The sequence below is a fragment of the Calidris pugnax genome, unplaced genomic scaffold (assembly GCF_001431845.1).
Source record: "Calidris pugnax isolate Ruff unplaced genomic scaffold, ASM143184v1 scaffold20, whole genome shotgun sequence".
NCBI classification, from domain to species: domain Eukaryota; kingdom Metazoa; phylum Chordata; class Aves; order Charadriiformes; family Scolopacidae; genus Calidris; species Calidris pugnax.
In genome coordinates, this window is record NW_015094510.1 from 20,321,475 (window position 1) to 20,338,473 (window position 16,999).

The 16,999-nt window shown below is 36.6% G+C and overlaps 1 protein-coding gene across 9 annotated transcripts in view; it reads right to left on the minus strand.

Moving 5' to 3' along the window:
- NBEA (neurobeachin) overlaps window positions 1-16,999 on the minus strand; it is a 506,029-nt gene that overhangs the window by 79,838 nt on the left and 409,192 nt on the right. For all 9 annotated transcript variants that reach the window (XM_014965903.1, XM_014965897.1, XM_014965904.1 and 6 more), the window contains 2 exons: window positions 9,598-9,710; window positions 341-481 (listed from right to left, as the gene is read on the minus strand). In XM_014965903.1, coding sequence (XP_014821389.1) covers window positions 341-481; window positions 9,598-9,710 — 254 coding nt within the window. The remainder of the gene's footprint in view (window positions 1-340; window positions 482-9,597; window positions 9,711-16,999) is intronic.

Genomic DNA, 16,999 nt, shown 5'->3' on the forward strand with positions numbered 1-16,999 from the left:
TTTCTCATGTACTTTTATAAAAGAAAAGAAAAGATTAACATGTTTACACAGAAGAAAGTCAAGATTATCATTTCTTATTTTAACCTGTGTTTTGTATTATAATAGACTTACGGAGTTTTTTATTTTGTACTTTATGCTTATTCTTTACAAGGAATATTGTTAAAAATTACTGGCAAGTATTATTGTACCATTTTAATGTAAAATTTTTACACATTTTCAAGAAAAAAATTCAGTATAATCAAAAAAAAAAAAAAAAGGAAAAAAAAGAAATAGTGGTAAGTGACAGAAGAGATGCTGTAGAAAAAGATATTAATGAAAACCAGGATCCAGAAATACTTACAATGCGAACAAGCCAAGCCAATGTAGAAGTAGATGTAGAGTAGTGGGTGTTGTAATGATAAGGTGGAGTCTGATCATCTTCCCATGTCTCATACCGTTCTGCATAGAAGACTGCTCTCTTTGGGTTCAAAGCACCGATAGGCTGCAAAGGGACAAGAGGTCAAATATATTATCAGCTGAAGGGCAGCCTGTCTGATATGTCACAGGTTAATTCTGCATTAAGATTCACTACATTGGAGACTCTGCAACCAAACTCATTCCATGCCGTAGTAATCCCTTCAGATTGCTGTAATCTTAGAATGCCTTTTCAAAGGTTTTGTGTACTAAAAGTCTTACGACTTTCCTTATTTTAATTGACAAATATAAGTGATCCACATCTGCAAACTTTCAAGACCTTCTTGAAGTATGAGTTGTTTCCCAATTAATTCAATAACATTGTTCTGGAAATAGACTTCTAAAACTGCATTTTAAATGCATTGAGGCCAAACTAATATTTCTGTTGCTGTCATTCACCATAATCGCGCAGCTAATGAAAACTGACTTTTGCTCACACAGGATACTTTGTAATGCACAGTTCATGATGAAAAGATTTCACGCGGAACTGCTGACGGTGTCTGGTGATCCTAAGCAGAAATACTTAAAAACCATGCATAGTCCTGCAGGACTGGATCTACTTTCTGACTGAACAAAGCCAGGTTTTACTGAGTGAAACAAACAAGCTTTGTTCTTAAAAACAATAGAATTTAGAAATTATTGACAACTCCATTCCGAGCAGACTTAACAGACAGTCTATACAAATTAGGTAGAACCAAAAGAAATCTAAGACAGTAGTAGGAACTGTTGGTTTTGATGTGTATGCTTAGGGGAGAAATGCTTTTCTATGATTATTTAACCCACTTTATCTCAGATTTTTTTTTGCAAAATGCCTTTGTTATTGTGTGATACAAAAGTCACTGGCATAAAGAAAATACAACAGAAAGTAAATAAAATGTTGAGATAAACATATAAGTGATCTTAAATCTGTTTTTTCCAGATGAGATAGTACTACTGTATTTACTGCCTACCTGCAAAGAATCTCAGATCTTAGCTTTTGTAGTAAAATTAACCAAAGACACAGAGGTTAAAACTTAGAGGAGAGGAGACTTCCACACCAAATAATTGTATAAACTTATTATAATTTTAAACAATTACTTGATTTGTACCAATCAAAAATTAAAAGTTAGAATTTATATTATTAAGGGAGTTGCAGCTTGAAAAAAAACATATACTCATGGATTTTGACCCGTTTCAAAACACTAACAGGTATTCGCGCATTTCATTCCACCACACATTTTTTCTACTGAGTCATTTGGAATGGAAATACCAGTGCAAGGTCAAATCAGTGTGTTTCACTACACTACATATGTAACTGAGCAATTTTAAAGCTGAATAAAGTATTTTATTCCTTCAGTGCTGCTATATTTTTTGAGATGGCTGTTAAAAAGCCTGACACAGAACACGATGTTTTCCAATTTTACACATTAGAGCTTGTTCTTAAATAACAGTGTTTGATGAACTCTAACATTTTAAAACATTATGATTTCAGTATTTCTCACATGAAACAGTCTGGCTGCTTTATACTTTGCTGTGTCACGGAGATGTTAATAGCTTTCTCATACGTGTAAAATGTATGAGTAATCCCTAAGGATCAGTGTTATCTGGTGCAGATTGCACCGCAAGACCTCACAAAACATTCTTGAAAAAGAAGTATGAGCTATTCCCTAACGCTTTCCAGGCCTGTTTCCTGACTACTGGAAGAAGAAAAAATAAATATTTGCATTTTTGTTATACTTGGTTTTGTTACACAAACTGCCACTGTCAGGAAACATGCTGGCATTATTATAGCCTATAAGTTGCCAATATATAAAAATGCTTGTTCAACCGCTTCCTTGAAAGAGTAACTTATTTAAAGACATACTTTTCCTATTAGACTGACAAACTGTACACAGATATGTCTACTTTCCTAAATTATATCAGGGCTCTGGGTTACCCTGGGGACTAAATGGGACCTGCTCGTACCACCTTCATTAAGGTACTGTGCATCCACTTCTCTGGCAGGACAAATTCTAGTCCCCAACTACACATTTTAAAAGCTAAAGCAGTAATTCGCACCCTACTCTGTTAACAGGAAACATTTATCCCCTCTGAGAAGGAAACACAAAATGGCAGACAAATGGGTGAGATTGCATTTTGTAATGGAAAAACTCCCTGAGAATCAGTTCCCTCCACTGTGAAGGCGCACCATGCCCTACGCTACAGTGAATTCTGAGCCTACGGAAGACAGAGACGTCATCTGTCACAATATTATTGTACATACATGTCTGAACGCACAGTAGAGAAGGGATATGGTGATAAATGCAAGACTGAAAATCAAAACTCCAGGCCTTTCAAAATATATTTGAAGCTGATCAGATGTCTTTCATCAAATAAGCAATGTGTTTTCATTCTTTACTGTAAGTTGATTACAGTAACAGGAACTGTGAAGCATAACTGATGCTCAAAAACAATTACAAGGTATTTCATTTTATAGACCAGCAAAATTTCAATGATGGTTTAACCCATAGCTTTAAAGAACTCTTAAAAAATTATATATATATATTGTTATCTTTAATGAAAGGTACTTTCTTTCATTATCTTCACAATAATTTCCCAAAGTCACATAAAACACTACTGCCAATACACCATCATGTTTTCTAGGTTCTTCACGAAGTGTTATTTCAATTTAAAAGATAAAAGATATAAGGTTGTAAGATGTTACATTCTCATTTTCATGTAAAAATGCCTGCACAAGTAGCTAAAATAATCTACTTTCAGAAGACACATGTTCAATTTATTAAATGATAAACCTAAAAAGCTGTATTCTGAAGATTACCTTCATCCTCATCAATATTCTTTTCAGAGTCAGAATTAATTTTTCTTTCAATTACTTTAGGATTCATTTGAAGAAAAACGCTGAAATGCACAAAGTATCTGCTGAATAAAATGGACTCTTTAAGTGAGATATCATGAGAGTCATCTCTCTTCTTGTACGGTATGGAAATTTTCATGTGAAAATCTCTGGGAAGAATCTTTTCTGGGAATTACCTTTCCTTGCCCCAGAGAGAAGGGAAAGAGAAAGAAATAAGGGGCTGAGATAGAGCTTGTCTTCAACTAGAAAGTCTCATCTTGACTTCTCAGGACAGATCCTGGATTGGATGAACTAGTGATCAAAGAATCATAGAACAGTTTGGGTTGGAAGGGAGCCTAAAGATCATTGAGTTCCAACCCCCCTGCCATGGGCAGGGACACCTCCCACTAGAGCAGGTTGCTCAAAGCCCCATCCAGCCTGGCCTTGAACACTTCCAGGGAAGGGGATGCAGATGGTAGCCTGGGTTGCAGGAGAGGAAGGCTTGTTTCTGTCATTCCACAAAGATTTCTAATGTTCCCAGGTAAACTGCTTAGGGCTTGCAATACACCCATGCTAGAAATCCTTGAGGTGGCTCTAAAGAGGCTGGTGTGCAAACACAGCACCATTGATGCAGACATAGCAACTGGAATGTCAGAAGCAGTGCAGCTACCTCAGCGCAGCACGGCACAGGGAGGAGCACAGGGAGCTGCCCATGCTCATACAACTCTGCAGCTTCTGGGTCAGAGTTACATCAGTTACCTCTGGCCTGTAGTGAAGAAATACAAGGAACATCTGATCCCCCTTTTCTCCTGTTCTGTGGAGTGGTGGAAACTCCTATGTCAACCACTCCTCCGCACATCAAAGGAGAGAACTTACACATTGAAAGTATACACACTGAAAATGCTAACAGAAAGTGCTCAAATATCTCCTTTTTTTACTGTGCAATTTAAAAACTTGTTGATTAATCACAAATAGATCAGCTGGTGTGTACCAAATGACCAGGCATTTTCAGAAAGCAAAAACTTGCATAAATAAAATAGCATGGAAGAAATTCAGAGAGGTCTGCCCCTGGCTTCCTTAGTGTTTTTTTAATGTCCATGGGGCAAAATGCTTTCATCCAAAGAAATCATAACAGTTTATCCTTCAGTACAAACATTTTTGGTAAAGACTTTTGTACAAACTAGCAACTAACCCAGTTTTACTTTGATGAGGCATGTGTCTCTCACATCTCTTGTGAAATATGTAGGGTATATGGAGTTTTGGTCACTTTTCCATAGCATTACAGTGTCATTCTCAGTCCAGAAAGTCATCTACTAAAGTTTTAACATGACATCATGGCTATAAAAAGGAGCTAAATTTTATTTATGGATCAATCCCTGTATCTTCACATAATGGAAGAAAATAATTTTATTTCCATTTCAATGGAATTCTACTGCTGTGTTAACTAGTTAAAATGACTGGCACAAACAATACAAAGGCAAAGCTCAATCCATGTATTAAGGCTCAGTCCAGTACCTTTACCATAAGACTAGTAGGGAAACTGAATTTCAGTCAAACAAATTGTTCTGAACATTAAATAAAAAGTTCTTTCTATAATCTTTTAGAAAATGCTTTTTCAAAACACACCATTTTTCTTTTTATTTAAAGAAGTCCTCTGTAAGGACCCATATCAAATAATATTAACTTTTCATAAAATGGTTTTATAAGATATTCTTTATTCCAGCCAAGCAAAACAATTCACTGTATGACAGTGCCTATTCAGCCACTTCACTTCTGATGTACTAAAAGCTGCTGTTTGTGTTTATTTTATGCTTCTTTTTCCATTTAAAAATAAAGTTAAGAATTTACTTTAACATTAAAAACGCTCTGCTATTCCTGTCATTCTTTTTTATCTGGCTAATCTCTTCAGACATCTGGCCTTTGAACCAGTGTATTGTCAATACATCTAGTGTTTATATCCACTGGACATGTTATGCTAGCTCATGTAATATTTACTGTTTTGCCAGCTATCTTCATAGAACTACATTCTCTCATGAGAGCAGAACTGAATGTAGCATCCTATTTATCCAGCCACTGAAATATTCTGCTTATCTTGACTCTAATTCATGCAGCAGCTACCTTATCTATTTATATCTTCTTTTATCGTAATGTACTGCACAAAATTGTAGCTGGGTACAAAAGAAATCTTGAGTGTGGCTTTATTTGGCTCTGGCTGAATACAGACTGAGCTTTTCCTGACTGTTTGCTTTTTTATTTAAAAAGCCCACGAAAAACAACATTTAAGTAGGACATTGTAGGATGGTACTTTAAAGTTTAAAATAATTTTTAATTTTATCCAAATTTGTAAACAGCTTTTCTTCAGCATATAAATATTCATATTATCAAAATAAGAGTTCTGGCAGATTCAAAGTACCAGAGTTTCACTCAGTAAATTAATTTTTTATTTAAGAAAATGGTTAATTGTGTGGCTTAAATAAAATGAGAATCAAACTTATTTTTCTTTTGATGGTAGAGTTGCATGTGGTAAAGAGAGAAGTTTAAGTTACAGAAGCTGATTTCATTTTTCAAGTGAGAGTGGCTCTAGATAAGCGCATAAACTCCATTCCACGGCACACACATTTTTGGAAGTATTAAGTGTGGTTTGCCTTGAAATATTCACACTTCGATGCGTTCATTTGCATTATTACATTTAGAAGCCTTGGGGCTTTATCACTTCCTTTTCTTGAAATGGCTCAGTAATAAGGAAAAGTGGTTATGCTTATCACCACCCGTCAGTCAAACACCTTCTATATTAACAAAATATAATTTTTTCCACTCCATGAATGGGCGTGTGATGTTTCATACACATGTCAATATTAGTATTACTTTGCCTGGTGAAGAAATCATTTTATTTAACAGGATGTATGACTGGAAGTAAATGAGGAGAAATTCCCATTTACACTTTAATGAGCTGGGACAATGCAGCATGTCAAACCCATGCATTCACTAAAATCTAGGAGGAAAAGTCATACAATTTGGCACAAACCAACCACATCACATTCTAAGTGTGCTGAAATCCCCAAAACCTCAGTGTACAGTAAGGGCTGCATACATGGTTCCCGTACTAGTGTTTAATGCCATAGGTATTCTAAAGGAAATCTCAATAAAGGAGAAAATAAGCAGATCACCTGGTGTTTTGATAGTGAAAAGATAATCTATGTATCTATGACAGCCTCTTTCATTAGCTTTTCATCCTGTCAAACAATAAATATAACCTTTAACCTTGTATATGTAATGAATAAAACTTGAGCCTACACTGTCTAATCAAATGAGAGGTCCAATATATCCTACTGCTACAGGACCCTCCATGCCCATGGGCCCTGGTTTTAAATCTCAAATTATATATAAAAAGAGAAAAAAGCCTTCAGAGGGGAATTTCCAAACAGTTCTGGGGAACTTTCACACTAATATTTAAATATAATTGTTCTGCAAGAACAAGTAACATTGGATGTAAAAGTAACACAATAAGGAGTGCTACGTAAAACCAGAATAAAATTGAATGGAAGGAAAGGAAAAGTTACATGTTCAAGACAGCTTTGCAGAGAAGTAAATATTTAAGCTTGAGCTAAATGCAAAAGGCATATGTTTTACTCTGTCACTGACATCCTGAGCAAACCAAACACATCTAATTGCATTTTCACAAAACATATGAATTACATTTGGAGGAGTTGTGATATTGCAAAGGTGGTGTATCATATTTTATACATAAAGCCTAGGAACCAAAGGTTAAAAATTTCAAAAGGAGTACAGTCAATTATCATAATTGACAGCACAGCTTTTTATGAACTTTGCACGATATCACACAAATTATTTTAAAATAAGTTAGATTTGGTATCTATGCTTAACTACCAAAGTTACTTTAAACCGATAAAGCAAATCGTGATAGGTAGTTTTACCTTTAATTTCATTGCTTTAGTGGGCTCTTACCGCATACATAATAGTGTTAGAAGTATAAGTTCTTTGAAAAGGTTATTTTAGGGGTATTAATTACTAAATATTAAGGACAGAGGCTCTGTGAAACCTAAGAAGGGCAAACTTGTGGGAAGACAGAAGGTCAGGAATCAACAAAGGGGATTTTATCCATCAGCAGCTTAGCTGGAGGTTCAGATTTGCCATCAAATATGCAGGAACATTTCTCCATTGCAGGGTAAAATCTGACAGAAGGAAGTAGCTCCTCAAGGAAAGGATACTGTGTGTGCCTGCCCCAGAGGTCTGGCTGAAGCTTGATGCCACACCCCACTTCAATAACGTGAACAATAAATTACTAACTCCTGCTTTTAAGCTCTAGGCTACTCGGGATTTACCTCCCTAACAAGGAAAGAAAGGGCCTACTTAAAGATACAGGATAATATTAAAAATGAAAACAGAATTGCCAAGGAAATACTTCAGATACATTCTGATTTTGAAGATTTTTACTGATAATGCACAAATTGAAACAGGATGCAAGTAATGCATAACAGCCTGAGCGCACAAAGTAAGGCATTTCATATTAACCGGCCACTGCCTTTTACAAAAAATCATTAATCTATTTTTCCTTTTAAAACCATTGTGAAATGAAACCTATCAGATGATATTATAATAAACACTGGAAAAATATGGCAATTACACCCCTTTTATCCTGAGGGATCCCACAACACTTTACAGATTGCACATGTGTTTTCTCACACATCCATGGGATAAATGCAGCCCAGATACTGCCAGAAAGGAAAAGGCCATTTCCCTTAACTCGTTCTGTGTAGGCTTTTTTTTAGTGGTCAAAAACCTAGCTTTTCCAGAGGAAAATACTGGTAGCTTTTGAATAAGAGAATGCAGTTATCAAACTAGGGAAGAAAAGGTCCTCAGGCAAAATACTGCCGTGCACATTGCATGGATTCTTGAAGTACCATAAATAACCGGGAACTTGATTTTACATTTCCTTTCAAGGGAGAGCACTACTATGAGTGCAGTGATACTTAATAAGCTATAAAAGCACTAATTCCATAATGAGTCTTCAGTAACTCATGAGGAAAACCTATCTATTCAACCATCATGCTACTTCCTGTAGCAATTACATACTTTAATAGGCTGCCATAAAAATTTGGATTCAACCAAAACTAAGTACCTAATGAAGGACTCATGAGATGCTGTCTAATCTTGTTGCACTTCATTTTTGCTATTAATACTAGAAAGAAGTAACTTTGAGAGATTTTGAGAAGTGTAAGCATCTTAATGAAAGGTTTATCACTATAAACAATTCTGAATTTCACTGAATTTCACTGAATTTCTAGAGTTGGAAGGGACCATAGAGATCATCTAGTCCAACTCCCCTGCTGAAGCAGGATTGCCCAGAGCTAGAGCATGTTACTCATAAGCCAGTGCAAGATGATCACTGGTCTTTATTTAACTCATGTCTGTGGATTTTCTTTTATTGTTCCTGGCACAGATTACAATGGTGTTACAGAACTGGAAAACACATTTGTGAAACATGCCTGTAATATTGTGAAAGGTCAGAACTTTCTACATAACTTAAGTCTCGTCTCAACCAATTTGTTTATATTTGAGGCATACTATGAATGTAGTTTAATTTCTGTTTTTATTTACTTATTTATCTAAGAAAAAAGGGAGAGAGAACTTAGGTGTCTCTGCTATTATGCAATCAAGTCCTATTCGAATTATTTTGGAAGTCTCACAAAAGCAGGCTTCCAGGAACAGCTACAATACATCTGGAGGTATTGCAAGCACGCTCTTTCCAACAGGGATATGAGACTGTGAGATACTCAGGGTGGGATGGTGCTATTAGAGAAATAAATACTGGGGACTGTATTTTTATAAAGCACTAACTGCCCAGGTCCAGTTGGAGGGCAAAACCCACAAATAATGATAAGAACCAGATACTCCGGGGTCTAAAATATGAAATAGTTGTTTACTGAATAATTACTAAACCAAAAGGAGGTGCTGCTCTTATATTACTCATCTAGTCACTGCAAAAGAAAGTAAAAAATTAGTCCAAGCTTTTTATTTCCAAAGGGTCAGCTTTCATAAACTAAGGGAGATCATTAATGAGATCAAGTGGTCTGAAGCACTCATGATCCATAGGTCAGAAGGTACGGAGGAGTTGCAGGTTTGGAACCAGATCAGTCAGGGACATGGAAGCAGCATAGTGTAAAGATTCAGTATAGAATAATTCTAAAATAGAGAACCTTATTTCAGACTTTTCTGAATTTAAGATAAAGACTTAATTTAACCAGACTATAAATATAAAATAAAATCTATTCCTAAAAGTGCTGGGTGACTTTAACTGAATTGGAGCATACCTTTGAAAGATCCCTGAAGTTGCCTGGAAGGGTCAGGTCTAGCTCTTCAGATTCATAATTTGTCAAAACCCATGGAAATACAGGGTATTGGTTCAGATCATTGTATGTTCGTCCTATTAAGAAAGAAAGTGTTTTAAGGATTAGGAAGTAGTGTCCACTTCTTCATCTGAAAAACAATCTAGCAGTTACTTTTGTTGCATCACATGTTCCCAGTTCCCACGACTTGACAGAAACAGGTATAAATCTTTCAGACAAAAGTAGCCATTTATATGGACTTGTCTTGAATCAGAAGTCAACACAGAAATCACCATAATAGAGAGAGCACAGTAGCTTTCAAAATCAACTAAAACCCACCATATGCCAATAAACAACTCCTTTTTTTATTTCCATGAAGCTATTTTCATAGCATGAATAATGAAATTTAAAACCACTAGATTATTATTTTCCTAGCAGCTGCATGCACTATCATTAGCTGGCAAAGATTAAATGAGAGACCAACAGCAAGGGGCTAAATTTGAGGTTTGCAAATCTAGGTCTAACCTAGATATACCATATTAATCCATTATTCCCCACGGCTCTTCTTCACTGAAGAAGTGGTGAAATTTCACTGCAATAGCGGAATCCAAGTGGATGAATTAATGTTTGCTTTAAATCTATTTCATAACCACTTAGAAAATTAAAAAACATTTTCTCCCCCCTAAAAGACCGAGCTGGCTGCCCCAGGCCACTCTCTCCAAACATAATGAAAGAAACTTTGCTACCATCCCAGCAGCTCAAATATGCAAAAAACGCCTTTAAATACAGTTTCACAAGAACACTCTGCAGCTGAAGTGAACTGAAAATCATTAATACATCACCAGGAAAAGTGTGTTTGGGAAAGGCTCTAATTTCTGTGTCAGCTGGTATTTAGTAGTATCTAACATTTCAGTGATAAGACAAATGAAGTTGCTCAGTACAGAACCATCCACCATATTGATTTACTGAGAACCACACAATATGCAACATGAGTCTTAAAAAACAAAATCAGGTCATAAATATATGTGTGTGTGTATTTATATAATATAATTAGCAGACTGAAATAACCCAGGTTAACAATTCCCAGTCCTGCAGCAGATTTACAGCCCTGTCTCACTAACTGCTTCCTTCCAGATTCTGGACAGATTCCTGGGGTACAAAACCCAGCACAGGAAAACACAGGCTTCCTTGTTCTGAGGAGCATTTGCAATTCTGCACAAAAATCAGCTCTACTTTAATGAAATGTGAAACTTTCACTGCTCTACAAACACCTTGTTTTTTTCAACAGAAGTTGATGAACAAGAAGCATGTTTCTATTTTGTACATAGTTTCACTGAAAACAGGAAAACTGCATATTGTTAACAACTGTGTGTCCTCATTTTTAAATTTTAAACCCCTATATGCTCACAAGAATACAAAAAATTAATCTAGGTACAAATACAACTTTGTTTAAAAAGCAACACCAGCACTGTGTGCCACACAGAAGTAAAGATGGATTGAAACAAAAAAAATTTCTTTATTATCAATGAATTAATGCAAAACCATTCTTGTATAGATTGAGAATTTATCAAAAAAAAAAAAGAAGAAATGCACCAGTATTTATCTGTGTGAGGAAGGAAAAGGAATGGTACTCTGTGGCAGAATATTAATTGTTTTAGGGTATTTTGGGGAGGTTCATGAGGTGAAACAACTCTCCCTCATTTTCCACATCTGTCGTATCAGAGTATTATTTTCCTATTTGGCAAGGAATTGATTAATTTATATTTGTAAAGTTTCTTAAGGTTTTAAAATTTAAGGTTCTATAAACTGTGGCCTTTATAAAACTATACCTTTATACAGCAATGTTTTTCTCACCATCAGAATCCTCAATTAACAGAAGAGTGTGCAAAAGCTTTCACAAAAGAAAGACATTTGTGCTTATGTAGACAGCAGACTAAAAAAATTTTGAGATTCAGAAAGAGAAAGACTGAGGTGACTGTAATCTATTACAAAGCATAAGCAAAAATGATGATTCTTCGGAATCAAAAAGTTTTATAGAAAAGAGCCCACAGTAATAAAAACCTTCAATTGAAAACACTTTACAGAAACAATTGGAAAGGCAAGAACATCCTTTTGCAAAATTTTGAAAGGAAATTTAGGGTTACCCAAAATTACTTTTTATTTCAAAATTGAGATTTTTCATATTGAGATTATTTAATTTTGAAATGAATTTCATTTTTTATTTCAATAATCAGTCAGCAAGATTTTGACACTTTGTTCCTATTCCACATGGGGAAATCATAAATATGTGAATAGAGCAAGAAAAAAGCAATCCTGATCTTAGCTGCTGTATATGACTTCTCCCTTGCTGTGTGGTTTTGATAGGTTACTTATAGTACGGACACATGAACAAATTATCATGTGGAATTAACTCCATGTCAGGACACTGCAGTAATGCTTGTGTGCATTTTTTTACCCCACAATCAGAAATAATTTGAAGCAGTTTATCTCTCAGTTTAGGTAGGATAAATTACAAACAGTGAATGTTTAGTGACTATTTATTTGATAAATATAACCATAGTCTTGTGAAAAAAAAAAAATTACTTTTCTCTTACTTCAATATTTATAACACATTTTATTTATTAAGAGATTAGCTACTGAGAATAGATATTGATTTGTTTAGTAAAAAGTTATTAATCAATTTTTCTGAATTCAACTATTTTATTTTTAATATCAACAAATAAAAATAACTCAAGAAGCTGAACCATCATTTAAATTGTGAAAGGAGACCAAACCTACATGATGAGGTAAGACCACACATCTATGCTTATCTGAGTGGAGGACAGTGATCTAGGCCTATAATGGGATTACAAATCCCTAATTCTAAACATGCATAAATATTAGTGGTTTAACTTTATTAGGAATGCTTTCTTGATCAGTTCTGGCTTCACAATGATTGTTTTCAGAGTGAAGTCAGCAGATGAATATATTTAGCCATCTATCTCATCAATTGTTTGGTCCTTCCAGCAAGAATTATTTGGTTTATTCTTTAGCTAAATAAATATAAAACATAAACCTGTACTGCTATTGGTAGTCCCAATACCTTCTCAGAAGCTTCAGATTTTCCCCCAAGTAGGCTTACAGAGATTAATATTAAAGGCTGAATATTAAATATCGCAAGCCTGTGACACTAATCTACTTGAACAATAAAACTGAGGCATAGTAAATGAGATCTCAGAAATACTGGATATGTTTCTTCATTAAAAAAAAACTTTTTAATTAAACCATCCAATTTAGTGTTTTTATATGGCACTTTAGTTTTGAAGGTAAAGTGAGCTAGAGACAGCTGACAAAGAAATTATAACTGCAATTCCTTGGTGAAAATGTTAATGACAGCAAAATATTGTTTAATTAGATGATTGCAGCATCTGGATTAACACTCTTTAAGAGCGATGTTCCTGTGCTTGTCTGCTTCCTCACACTTTACAGACATTTTGTCATCTCTAGGTCATTAGGAAAGAATTTTTAATGATTTTTCTAGAAGCAAGTAGTTCGAGTTACATCTAATTAGATGACAATAATAAGCCCAACACATGCAGTAGCTAAATATATACATAATTAACCAGTGAAGGCTTGTACATCACAGAATAAAAAAGTGGAAAATGCTAAACAGGCAAAAGAAAGAGGGAGGGGGAAGAAGTTTGTCTGAATTTATTACCTGACTGAAGACATCATTTTCTTCCACAAACCTTTAAAAATAATCCATTTCCACTACAAGAAATGACTTACAAAATTTATGGATATAATTATCCTCCACTTCTTTTAAAAGCTGTGGCAGGTAGGATTTAAAAGAACTAAAACTCCAATAAATACAAATGCAAACAAACATTTAATATACAGCAATTTAGAAAAGAAAAAATAAACCAGCAGAAATCAGTTAAATACTGAAAAATATATTTGAAAACCAGACTTCTAACTAAAACAGTGGGTGCTGCAAGCATATTACAAAATTACATCATTTTCCCACTCCTCTTGATTCCTTTTGCTGCTGTGGGATTACTTTTAAGTACTTTTTTCAATAAACTTATAACTGAGAATAGTAAAAATTACTTGTTCCCTGTATCACTCAGAGAGTTCAGTTGACATACATGCTGATCACATGCAATATGCGCCTGAAGAAAGAACAATTAGTATAATCATAGCTGCTTCCAAGCCTTCAAAGCCAAAAGATCACTGAGAAGGCAATAGGTAGGAGGAGGGGGAAGGTAGTCAGGAAGGCTTATGTCTACACAACCAGGACAAAAACCAGGGGCATGGAGAGTATAACACCGAGACTGATTGATAAGTAGCAGAGTGCAGTGTTTACCTTTGGGAGAAAAACCCAGAGCTGTAAATATGATGAAATATGCTTAAGTCAGAAAAGAGGGCAAGAAAGAGGTGAAGACCTTGTGAACAGAACAGGGAGGGCCAGAGAAACAGGTTGAAACAAGACTTTAGAGAATTTTGAAAACGGAGAGCGATTTTGAATTGTAATTGCAATGAGTCCTTGAGCCAGCACAAGTAATGGTCATCATATATCCGTGGATAGGAAATGATCTAGAATGAGAGAACTGTGATAGCTGAAGTAGATATTCATTAATTCATGAGTAGAGATCACAACAGAAACAGTTAAACTAAAGATGAAGTCAGGCAATGCTGCTGAGGTGGTAACAGGGTGATGTAAAGATTTTTTTAAGAGAGTCATAGAAAAATGGATTTTTTCCAAGGGGACACTTCAGTATTTCAAACATTGATTAAGAACTTATAGAATAGCCAGGGGCCATGCTTATCAGGACAGACATGTTGGCAAACCAGGGAGAGATTTAGGGAGTGATTCGTATATTTAATTCAGTGGTTCTGTTCTACAGAGACCAACCAGTCTGTGTAATTAACAGTAATAGCAAGCAGGCAAAGGACTTCTTGTAGGAAAGGACCCAGTCGAATGTGACAAATAAAAGAAATTAGTTGGTGTCAGAAGCCTCACTTCTGCACTTCTCTCTTCCAAGGCTGCTGCTTCTTCAATAATTTCAGAAAAGAATCACAAGAAAACATGAGCGACTTCTTACTGTTGTAAAAGGCTAGACACTAATTAAATACCACTGTAAGAAAAAAGGAAGCTACAAAGAATTGGCAAACAATGTACAAAGTGTTAGTGGACCTCAATTTATTCAGAATAGAAGAAAAAACAATGAAGGGAACTATGCATCACTTGTTTACCAGCAGATAATCCACATTTCTTAAGTGCCAAACCTCCACGTTTCTTAAGTGACTAAGCTATGGCTCAGATAGGCTGAATAAACCACTAAGAGCTAAATGGCAACACAAATATAAAAATTTTGATGCACATATTACTCAACAGCTAAAAACAATGATATTGTTAAAAAAGACAATGCTGCTTCAACCAACAGTTATAGTCTAAAGTTACACTCTTACTACAGTAAAGTCAGGACCCTGAATTTTAGGAAAGCAAAATTCCAGCTGTTCAAGGAATTAGTTAATGGGACTCCTTGGGAAACTGCCCTCCAGGACATGGGAGTAGAACAAAGCTGGCAGGTCTTTAAGGACACTTTCCACATAGCACAAAAGCTCCTGATTCCCCAGGTGTAAGAAACAAGGAAAGGAGGGCAAGAGATTGAAATGGCTGAGTTGAGACCTGCTGGTCAAATTAAAGGGCAAGAAAGAGATGCACAGGGAGTGGAAGTAGGGGCAGGTATCCTGGGGAGAGTAGAGGGACACTACCCAGTTGTGTAGAGGTGGGGTCAGGAAGGCCAAGGTGCAATTGGAGATGAACTTGGCAAGGAATGCAAAGAACAGTAAGAAGGGCTTCTACAGGTATGTCAGCCAGAAAAGGAAGGTCAAAGAAAGTGTACCCCCTGTGATGAGCAAGACTGGCAAACTGGTAACAACGAGCAAGGAGAAGGCTGAAGTACTCAACAACTTTTTGCCTCAGTCTTCACTGACAACCTCTCCCTGCACACCTCTTGAGTCCATTGACCACAAGACAGGGACTGGTAGAGCAAAGTCCCTCCCACTGTAAGAGAAGACCAGCTTCATGAACACAGGAGGAACCTGAAGTCTATGGCAAGATGCATCCCAGAGTCCTGAGAGCATTGGTTGATGTATTGCCAAGCCACTTCCCACGATATTTGAAAAGTCATGGCAGTCAGGTGAAGTCTCCGGTTACTGGAAAAAAGGGAAATGTTGCACTCATTTTTAAAAAGGGTTAAAAGGAGGACCCTGAGAACTACTGATCTGTCAATCTCACCTAGACTGTTCAGTGGATGAGGAATTGGTTGAATGGTCGCATCCAGAGGGTAGTGGTCAATGGTTCAATGTCCAGATGGAGATCAGTGATGAGTGGTGTCCCTCAGGGGTCTGTATTAGGACCAGTATTGTTTAATACCTTCATCAACAACATCGACAGTGGGATTGAGTGCACTCTCAGCAAGTTTGCTGATGACACCAAGCTGAGTGGTGTGGCTTATATGCCTGAGGGACGGAACACCATCAGGGATGCCTTAGGGGCCTAGACAAGCTTGAGAAGTGGGCCCATGTAAATCTCATGAGGCTCGACAAGGCCAAGTGCAGGGTCCTGCACCTGGGTCAGGGCAACTGCCGGTATCAATTCAGGCTGTGGGATGAAGGGACTGAGAGCAGCCCTGCTGAGAAGGGCTTGGGGTACTGGTGGATGAAAAGCTGGATGTGAGCTGGCAGTGTGTGCTCACATCCCAGAAAGCCAACTATATCATGGCTGCATCAAAAGAAGGGTGGCCAGCAGATCAAGGGAGGTGATTCTGCCCCTCTACTCTGCTCTCATGACACCCCACCTGGAGTGTTGTGTCCAGTTCTGGAGTCCTCAGCACAGGAAAGACATGGACCTGCTGGAGCAGGTCCAGAGGAAGGCCACAAAAATGATCAGAGGGCTGAAGCATCTCTGCTATGAGGACAGGCTCAGAAAGTTTGGGTTCTTCAGCCTGGAAAAGAGAAGACTTGGGGGAGACCTTATTGCAGTTTTCAGTACTTTAAGGGGGCTTATGCAAAAGATTGGGACAGACTTTCTAGCAGAGCCTGTTGCGATAGGACAAGGGGTAATGGTTTTAAACTAAAAGAGGGTATATTTAGACTAGATATAAGAAGGATATTTTTTATAATAAGGGTGGTAAGACACTGGAGCAGGTCGCCCAGAGAGGTGGTAGATGCTCCATCCCTGGAAACATTCAAGGTCAGGTAGGACGGGGCTCTGAGCAACCTGACCTACATGAAGATGTCCTTTCTCATTGCAGGGTTGTTGGACTAGATGACCTTTCAAGCTCCCTTCCAATCCAAACTGTTCTATGATTCTAAAACTAGGACATCACTGCCTACACAA